The sequence below is a fragment of the Solanum lycopersicum genome, chromosome 6, assembly GCF_036512215.1.
Source record: "Solanum lycopersicum chromosome 6, SLM_r2.1".
NCBI classification, from domain to species: Eukaryota; Viridiplantae; Streptophyta; class Magnoliopsida; order Solanales; family Solanaceae; genus Solanum; species Solanum lycopersicum.
Genome location: NC_090805.1, coordinates 6,920,409 through 6,931,110, shown reverse-complemented (window position 1 = coordinate 6,931,110; position 10,702 = coordinate 6,920,409). Strand labels below are relative to the sequence as shown.

At 34.1% G+C, this 10,702-nt stretch overlaps 1 protein-coding gene across 14 annotated transcripts in view; it reads left to right on the top strand.

Moving 5' to 3' along the window:
- Positions 1-310: 310 nt before the first annotated feature.
- LOC101248680 (uncharacterized) overlaps positions 311-10,702 on the top strand; it is a 35,455-nt gene continuing 25,063 nt past the window's right edge. For 8 of the 14 annotated variants that reach the window (XR_011221666.1, XR_011221667.1, XM_069299055.1 and 5 more), the window contains exons 1-4: positions 915-1,186; positions 1,661-1,837; positions 6,125-6,204; positions 10,396-10,435. Coding sequence is in view for 11 of the 14 variants with exons in the window: in XM_069299055.1 (XP_069155156.1) it covers positions 977-1,186; positions 1,661-1,837; positions 6,125-6,204; positions 10,396-10,435 (507 nt within the window). In the remaining 3 variants the exon portion in view is untranslated. Of the gene's footprint in view, positions 436-537; positions 637-914; positions 1,187-1,660; positions 1,838-6,124; positions 6,205-10,395; positions 10,436-10,702 lie in introns of those variants that run through there. The other 6 variants (XR_011221668.1, XM_010323594.4, XM_004240543.5 and 3 more) reach the window with 1 other exon arrangement.

The following is a 10,702-nucleotide window of genomic DNA, read 5'->3' as shown; positions in this document are numbered from 1 at the left end:
CTCATAATGAAATATGAAAAATTGATTTGTTAATTAAATAAAAATCAAAAGAAGAAGAAGAATTTTTTAAAAAAAGAAAAGAAAAGAAAATAAGAATACGAAAATAATAATGATAGCTAGAGAAAGATAAGAAGAAGATCTTTAAAAAGAAAAGAAAAAGATTAAGAGGCAAAATGACCGAGAAAGGAAGCGACAGTACTTTTTTGTTTATTTCAAAAAAATGTTATATTTAGTTATAAAAATTATATTGACATAAATGGTAAATATTTTTTAAATATAGCGTGATTTACCCAAAATAAAATTAATCAATAAATCAAAAGTTGAGGTTATTTTTTAACCATTTTCCCTTTTAAAAAAAAAGCCCATATAACTCCAATTGTTTGTCGGGAAGTTGCAGGAGGAATCGATCGTTCATGAATAATAATGGAAGAACTGGTAAGAAGCTATTAGAATTGCAGAATCAACTGGACATATTTGAATTCGGTCATCTCATCTCCATGAATCAGCATTTATTAATCCTTATTTGCTTTGAATCAGAAAAAAGATGATTTGCTGAGTGAAATAAAGCAAATAGAAGAAAAAATTGACGGTGATTCCACTGCGCAGAAGATATTATGGCTTCTGGAAACGTCCAAGGTAGGTGCTGAAGTTGTGTCTCTTTCGGTAATAGATTTTACATTACTTGTACTTAGTTTTTGATGGGTTTAGTGAACTCTTGTGTGTTCGAAATAGTTTTTCGCTACAAACAGCGGTAAAAAACCTTTCATCGTTTAACCTAAAATTTATTTATAAAATTATTGTAAATCTTCCTAATGTGAATTTAATTGGAATAATGATATGAAAAATAACAAAGACATTAGCCAAATTTAGATAACCTATAAAAGACGAAAGTAACATTTGTATTCCGGTGAATTCAAATGGTGGGGAAGAGTGGCGGAGTTTAAAAGGTAGGCCAGTGGTGATTGCTTCATGATTCATGCTCATTTCAGCCGTTACATGGCTAAGTTCATTGCCATTAAATGGAAAACCAGATATCTTGGAATCTGACCGTTGTTTGGGTTATATACTGTACGGGCACTTTGAACCTCCCCGGATGGATTCTTCCAGACTCCTGATGTTTGGTGCGAATAAGGCGGGTCCAACAAGTCTTTGGTCTGACTGGCGTTCACTGACTCGACAGTTGACTGTAATCCTATCTACGCTTGCGACGTGCCTTGTATAATAGTTTTCATTTCCTGTATTTGTTTCGCAACAAAATCATATTGTTGCATTCTGGTTCTTGTGGATGATTAAGTTTAGACTGTTAAAATTGTTTCTATATTTTTGGGTGAAATCCTTTTCTTGGCATAAAATATTTAACCTGATATGTGCTGCGTTTTGCAATCTTGTAGACGAGCATCATTTGTTGCTTTAGCAATCTCTCAACCTTGTCAGATTTTAAATCTTAAAAATAAAAAGATTACATGCAATTCTATTGAGCTCAATATCCTTTTCTCGATGTTTCATCATCTTTCTTCTGTTATTTATACTCAATATCTTGGTAGCTTTTTTTTTTAAATCTCACTTTAAAAGATTATCTTGTCTCATGAAGCCTTCTTCTTTGATGTCCTTCTGCCATGATTAAATGCATTTGACCAACTTTTGCTCTTGATTCTTTTAGGCCCTTGACAACCAAGAATCTGAACTCCAATCTAGGTGCATCTTAGAACATGCTAAATTGCAAACCAAGGTTGATGAGTTTGAGGAGCTACTGCAAAAAGGCAAAGAGGTGAAGTTCTCTGAAAATTTGGACCATACTTTTCGGGACTCCACTAAGAAGCTTGATTTCGCAAAGAGGGTAAGAAAATGCTTTACTTTTTTGCTTACAATAACAAAGAACTAATAGATTGAGTTATGCCCCTTTCACGTGGTGGGCACACCATGGCGACCCACCATAGCCAGTCAAACTTCTAAATTTATATGTGAGCCCCTTGACAATGGGCGGACTGATGAGTGTGGGCCTAGCAAGCTTCTAGGTTGGTAAATTTCTGAAGATGAGGTGCACATAACACCTTAGGCGAATCTCATATCGAAATGGGAGAGGAAAATAAAGAGCTTTATAAGGCATAGTTCAAGTTCACCTGGTATGCGCGCTTTTGGGGCTGGATCTTGCGTAGCATGAGTCATAAATCCGCTCGTATATGGCCTTGGGTTGTGACATTTTAGTTCCTTTTTGCTATGTCTACTTACCTCTACCTCACTTGTTACAAATCGACACCTACATCAATATTCAAACATCATAATTAATTACCATCACAAAGTATCACTCAATTGGCATGTTTTAAAGCATGGCATGAGTTTAAAATTACCTAAATGCATGTGGGGCATTATAGATTGAGTCCAGATGCATAGCCACCAACTTTTTCAGACAGAATGATAAGCTTAGGAAGACCTCGAGTCGAGTATTTGTATCAAGATTATGTAAGCTCCAACTTGAGGTAAGATTTACAATGATTAGAATTAATTTCATTAGGAATTTGATTATGACTAGATTTCGTGATTATACACTTACTATATTGTTAAAGAAGTTGCAATAAAATCCAAACCAAACTTGAGGGATTAATCAAGCTTCTTACTTGGTTTCTCTCTAATTTCTCATGGCAGGGCCAATTTGAGTAGCCTTTATCTGATATGCTATGTGTATGTTTCTTACAAAATTTTATGCTTTGTTTGTTGGTTTGGATGTTCGTCACACAAACTTAGATATTGCTTTAGTTTTACCAAAAATATGAAGAATTATATCTAGTTTCAATTACATCAACCTTTATCTTTAATCAATCTTCTTATTGTCTTGGCTTATTATGCTGTATATATCTTTTTACGCTTCTACATTATTATTTCCTTTTCATGATATTTTTGGAGGTAGTTATTGTTATATTGATTTTGAAGAATTTCTACTTGGTAAGGACCGATACCGTAATTACTAGATTCTGCTTTACGACAAGAAGGGAAGACGGAAGAGAAGATGGGCTTGGGACATTGCTCCATTTGCTCTTATGTGTTTAGTGTGGAGAGAAAGAAATACAAGAACTTTTGAAGGAATTAAATATCATTTTGTATATTTGAAGAATGGCCCTCTATCCCTCATGTTTCTTTGGTGCACCCATGAGATTCTTATTTGTTCAGATCTCTTTTTTTTGTATTCTACTTGTATATGGGAGTTTTTTCCTTTTATTAACGAAATTATTCCTTAATTGATCAACGGAAGTAAATAATCCAGACTTGATCAGGGAGGGGGTTGAGAAACATACAAAATAGAAGGGTATCTTCTGGCTCAAGAAAGGTAATCTAAGATGGAAGTACAAAGTTGTGGGTATAAATTCTCTCTGCTAGACTTGATGGTTATTGTGGGAATTGAAGATATGATGGGGTGAAAAGGACACACTGAACATTGACCTTCAACTAATTATAAGCTTTAAACTATACTCATGTGTTTCAAAAAGAGCTCTTTTCAACTGTTCTGCAAAAGTGAAATCACCTCCGAAGTAGATTTATTTGAACTCTATCTGAGGACTTTAGTTAGATGCAGGAAACAGCTCACAGTCAGTGGTAAATGTAGATGTTAAATGTGGATTTATCATTTAAGGTATAAATCTTTGAGTTGATCAGATAATATCTAACAAAAAGTCAATATTATGGCTCAAGGTTTCAAGTTTCTCTTATTTTGGAGAGTCAACACTAACTTTTCCTTGTTTCTAAGACATAATTTTTTAGATCTTCCTTCAGAGTTCCACTTTGGTTAGGATGAAACATTCTGTAAAAGACTAAAAGTTAGTAATCAAATTACTCCATGATTGCTTGTACCTGTCCGAAGTGCTTAGACATCCAATTCATGTTTCTTTTAAGTTTGTCACCCTTGATATAACATCATAAAATGAGATTTTATTAGTGTATAAAGTGTGGGCCTTTTCCCAAACTGAATAAAATGTATTATAAGGATCAAAGGATGAAATGAAGGCATCAACTTGGAGTCCATAGATTGCCACTTGTGATTACATAATTGAGTATCAGTCTTTTACCACTGTGCTTGAGCCTTGTCACCTCCCTGAATAGTCCTTTTGGTCAAGTGATCTTGAACACCTTGGTCTTTGCATCACAACTCAATTAAGGAAGTCCTAGCTAAATAGTTTGAACTAAGGTCTTTTAAGTAATCATAAAACCTAAATTTCTTGTTCTGTATTTTTGGAGCCAAAAATGTCAAACTTGAAAGACTATTCGATGGCAAAGAGGTCTAGCAAAATAACAAAAAAAGTGAAAAAGTCACTGTACCATTTGAAAACACTGTTTCAGTGACCGTTTACTGGAAAAATCCCTGTGATTAGGGTTGGAAACAACAAGCGACCACTGTACAGAAGACTCCAACTTGACAAATACCGGGAAACTACCTCACACGTCGGCGTGTGACTTTACTGTTTCGTATGAAGACTAGATGCTGCGGCTCATGCAGGATTGGATGCCGGAAAGTCTTATTGGGATTTGATCTCTGGTCGATGATGAATTTTATGGTAGTGTTGGTTTTCACACAAAACCTAAATAAGAAGAGGATGATGCAAAACTTCTGAGCTAGTCATCGAATAATTGAGGCTCGCTGACTGTATTCTCTTTTTCTGAATATTTTTCACCACACACCATGTGTATAATAGTGAGCCGAGAAAATATCATTAAGATGCGTGAATTAATTTTCTTGCATTGAACCCTGTTTATATACAAACTTTACACAATACTCAATACCTATCTTCCAATATGGGACTCGTAGGTCGTTTGGTTTGAGGGATGGGATAGACAAGATATCCCATGGATTATCTATCCCACCTTTTATATGGGATAATTAATCCCACTATTTTCGTACAAATGATGGGAAATAATTGCGGGATAAATTGATACTGATAACCAAACACATGATAAAATAATCCTGAATTTTATCCATGAGATTATTTTGTCATGCGCTTGGTAATGTGTATTATATAGTCCAGGATTATTTAATCCCACTATTTTAGTATAAAATGGTGGAAAAAGTTATCCCATATAGATTGTGGCCAAATAATCCCATGAGATATCCTTGCCTATCCCAACCCACCAACCAATCAACCCCTTAAGTATATTATTATACGAACTATCTAACAAGATGCATATGATAGGCTATGTGTTCCTTGCCGTCATTGTTCAACATAAATGACCAATGAAGACAAAAAAGGATTATAGAAATCGTCTTGTCAAATTCCAAATAGTAAATAAAGCCATACAATATGGTAATGCTTTCTCTTTTCATATCATTGTGTAAATTCATTATTAAGTGTAGTTACCACACTCTAAGGAATTTTATAGGCCTACATCTCGATGGTCTTTTTGCCCCACTAATAAGTTTGCATTCTGCAATGATCTTTAACAGTATGCCACCCCAATTTTTACTGTGTCTGTGTTGAAGCTATTTTTTGAAAGTTATGCAGAGTTATTTTCCTAGGATATACACCCAAAGAAAAAAAGGACCACACTCTTCTTTGCTGCTTGTGAGTTATTTCTTTAGTCCGGTACATAGGGAAAGCTTTGTATTCGTCCTCTGCTTGGCTAGAGGACTTCTTCAGATCTAGTCCTTAACATGAATCTTGGTTTCTTGTTTTGTACTTCTGGCATACCTCATGATAAAGCCCATGTTGATGCATTACCTTCTTTTCAGGCTTTAAGAAAACAATGTCGAGTGGGAAGCTCTGCACATTAATTGCTTTTGTGTTTCAAGTTTTAATCATCCAAGGAAAGTCGACAGCAATTTGGACTATTTGTTAGATAGCCGATGGACCATAATTAGTTCTACATAAAGATGTTTAGGCTAACAGTCATCAGGATTTCTAATTCAACTCTGACAGCATCCTTGATATGCAATCAGTTTTTGTAGCTTCACCAGTCAACTTACATGATATGCATCTTTCTACTTAATTTATAGCATCTTTGTTTTTGGATAAGATAAGATTTAGATTAGCATCTTTCTAATTAAAACACAGCATCATTATACCTAAGTTCACCGCTATCCAATAAACTGCACCTTGATGTTGTATGTCATATTAGAATTACAGGTCTTTTTCTTTTATAGGAACTTGCAGCTAAATTGAGGTCCACTCTGTCATTTAAACGACAGCTCGATGATGTGCCATCACAAGCTGAACTCATTCAGTATGTTCCTCTATTAGTGCTTTTCCATTTTGTGCATGATAATCCTGATACGTGCTGAATGTGGAAATCCCTCTTAAATATGTTCGGTATACAAAGAGCATGAGTTTTGAATCGGTGTAGAATTGTTTCATTGAATTGAAAACCAATTAAAAATTTATGTCTCTCTGAAACGTTTATCTGGAGCAAATTCAAGCTAAGGATTATGGGGGAATTTTCTGTTTTGTTCTGTTTTGATAACTGATGTCTTGGTCTACTTACCATCATCATAGGTACTGGGTTACTCTTTCCACCAAGTTTTTGATAAATGGAAAGAATCACTTTGTGTTTTTGCCTCCATTGTGATTTGAACCTGATACCTAATGGTTGTTGATCTACTACGTCGACTATTAGGTCACTCTCCTTGGGTGCAAGGTTATGTGAGAGTGTATCCTTATCTAAATGTACTTGAACTCTTTAAGCTTTCATTATTTGTCAATGAAACCTCATTTCATCCTAGCCTAAATCTTGTAAGCCCTTACATTTGTGAAGAGTTGTTTGCTTCTAGAATTAATAGGGTAGCATTTAGCTGAGATGAATGAAAGCAATTAGTACGATATTGATTTAGAAAACCCTGGAATTGGCTTTCACCTGTTAATTATCTGGTTTTAGTTTGTTAATGAAACAATCTACACAAGCTGTCTAACTAACTACTTTATAGTTTATAGATGCTTCAAGTTTATTTAGTGAAAGAGTACCAGTATACAAAGTTAGAGGATTTTATGTTTGACTTTTGTCCAAGTCCAAGTTTCAGAGTCTTACTATTGTGAATATCTTAGCAGGAGGCGGGATTTGATTCTTTAGCATCCCACCATGATGATTTGGAGATAAAAACTGCATAAGAGCATGTTAGCTTGTAGGCTTTAGATATATTTTAATAGATTATAGGTTTGATGGCCTTCATAGTTTCTTGGCTGTTTGTGTTGGTGTTTCTAAAAACAGGGCAACAAAAAGTATTGATTGAAATATCTCTCAATATTTTTATTAAGCATTATAGGGCTTTAAATAGCCAACTTGATGACATAATTAGCAGAAAATCTGCATTATAAAAATCTAAAAGGCTACATAATCAACACACATATTTAAAATTCAAATTCACCCTAAAGTTAGGTAACTTATTATGCTAAAAGTTTACTTGCAATAACTAAAAGCAAATTCAACACTTCTCATTTCCCCTAGATACTACAATTTAAAAAAGTTGCTCCTCTTTTTCTGCTTCTATTGCTTGTGCTTGAGGATTGTTTTTAAGCTTGCACACTTTTAAAATATGGCCGGCTTGTTTGCAATTTCCACATATTGCTTCAGGTCTCCACTAACAAAAAATTTTCAAGTGTTTTTTTTGTAGTATTTGCAAAGAGGATAATTACCTTTTCCTTTTCTAGTTTTATACATAAAAAGCACCCTCAATAGCATTATCTTGTCTAAATGCTCTTCTTTGCTCTTGTGCTTGAAGAGAATTTATTAGTTCTTCAACAGTGATAGTAGAGAGATCTTTAGATTCTTCCAGAGAAGAAATTTTAGACTGATGCTCTCTGAAATTTGCCGCAAGAATATTTTCTACTTTTCTGTCATTTTTGAAATTCTCGCCAATCCACCTGATCTTATTAACAATCAAAGAAATCTTGTTAGAATACTTAACATTTTTTTATCCTCTTGCATCCTAAGAGATTCAAAATCCCTTTCCAAATTCAAAATTTGCATTTGTTCGATTTGATCACTTCCTTTATATATATATTTTTAAAAAAATTCCCAAGCTTCTTTTGCCGTCTCACAATCAATGACTTAAGAAAAAATTTAATTCGCAACTAAATTTTGAATTACAATTTTGTTTTTGAATTATTTGTTTTTTTCATTCAAATGACATTTAATTTGATAAAGGATAGGATTTGTAGGGAGAGATTGTAAGGGTATATCTTCCGTTACAACTTCCATAGATCATAGGCTTTAAAGTATGATCTTAGGTTATAATTTGGTTGAGAAAAACTTTTTTTTTTGAAAAAAGCATGAGTTAACCCAAAACTTTTGTTTTGAAAAAAGCATGAGTTGAAAATAACCCTGGTGTTGTATAATTGATTGAAAAATAGCCCTTGCCGGTTAAAAGTGGACCTCACGAGTTAAAAATGATATGATAGTTCTTTGGAAGAACTCACAGATCACGTAAGATCATTAAAGCTCTTGATACCACTGTTGGTGTTTTTAATAATGGGCCAACAAAAAGTATTGATTGAAATATCTCTCAATATTTTTATGAAGCATAATAGGGGTGTGAGAATTTCACAATATCTTACAAGGAGGCAACAAAACATACACCTACAGATTTTGGATTTCCTTATGGACTTGACTAATCATTTGAAGCTTGTAGTAATGTAACAAAGTGGTCCAATGTTGGGTAACCCAACATCAGAGACGGGTCTAGTTTTAATATCACGTTAGGAAAATGCACATTGGGAATGTTACGACCCCAAAAGTTAGCTCAAGTGATGAGGATTGACCCAAAACAAAATACAACTGATTTAACCGGCGTGGAACTTTAACAGTAACAAATAAAGGTTCAACAACTCGCTTTTTGACAGAAAGAGAGAATTTGAGTATTAATGAATGTTAGAATCCTAGAAATATTATATAGCATATGTATATTTGAGCTTTTTGTAAGTGTTGGTACCAAAGTTGTACAATATTATCCATCCATAGACATACACATTTATAGCATAGGAAAATAAACTAACTAGCTATCAGATCCCTTGATTCAAGGAGATTTGAGAATCAAGGGATGATTTTATTTCATCTAATATCCTAACCTATTTAATAGCATATCAGATATGATTTTATTAGATCAATTTAAATCTTTCAAAATCATATCTGATCACATTTAGATTTACAAATCAGCACTCCCCCTCAAGTTGGCATGTAAATATTCATGCCGAACTTGCTTACAAGAATTTCCTACTTTGGTTTAAACAAGCCTTTTGTGAAAATATCTGCAATTTCCTGATTTGGGACAAAAGGCATGCACACATTTCCTTCTTCATCTTTCTTTTTATGAAGTGTCTATCCACTTCATCATGCTTTATTCTGTCATGTTGAACCGAATTGAGAGCAATACTTATGGCGACTTTATTGTCACAGTACAACTTCATTGATAACACAAACACTATTTTTAGTTCTTCCATCATCTTCTTGAGCCAAATCATTTCACAGATCCCATGGGCCATCAATCGTTCAACTTCAGCACTGCTACGGCCCAATCTGCATCTCTAAAGGCCTTCAATGTCCTTATCTTGACAATTTTTGCAAAACAATCCTTTCCATGGCGAGCTTTTCAAATATCTTAGAATCATGTAGACCGCTTCTTGGTGATCCTCCTTCAGAGAGTGCATAAATTTGACTCACTAAGCTTACAACAAAAGTCATATCAGGTCGAGTGTGTGATAAGTAGATCAACTTCCCAACTAGCCTCTGATATTGACTTTGGTCAATTGAATTTCCTTCTTCATTTCTGAATTTTATATTCGGATCAATAGGTATTTTAGCTGAACGACAACCACTCATACCTATCTCTTTTAGAATATCTAGTTGATTCTTCCTTTGTGAAACCTTAATGCCTTCTTTTGATCTTGCTACTTTCATGCCAAGGAATTTTTTAAACTGACCCAAATCTTTGGTCTCGAACTGTGAGGCGAATTGTTTTTTTAAATTCTTTATTTCAGGAAAGTCATCTCCTGTAAGTATGATATCATCGGCATACACTATTACGATAGTTGTCTTTCCCTCAAGAGAGTATCAAATGAACATGGTATGGCTTTATTTCAGGAAAGTCATCTCCTGTAAGTATGATACCTTTGTTTTTTACAAACCAAGTAAACTCTTAAACAAAGCTCTTGGAGATTGTTTGAGCCCATAGAGAGAATAACACTCCATTGTTTCTAGGTTTTGTTACTCATTTAGGTGATGTTTTTCCCGAAGCATGAAAAGATGCTATTTCACAGCCTACACGACTTCTTCACTATATTGATCCTAAGGTCCCAATATCTCTTGTATTAAATATTTATAAACTTGAGAGGATTTCTGTGTTGGTTTGCTTATTATTAGCCATGAATGTGGTCAGATTTATTAATGCCTTGTACTCATACTTATGACAGAGCTTTTCTTCCGCAGGTATGAACTCCGATTGTCAGAACTTTACACTCATATCCAGGTACAACCATAGACAGTGGCATAAATCTTCATTAGACCATACCTCACATTTCAGGTCCTTGTCAATCAATTTTTATTTTTTTGAAACTGGCAAATTTATATTTAATATACAAGTAAAGAGTAGTACATGGATTGAACTACAACCATATTTACAAAATCCTATGATCCTATGTCTACAATGAATTTAGAACATCAATAATAGAGATATGATAATAGACCAAATCTGATTACACCAAAAACACAGAATCAAGATATAATTCAACCTGAT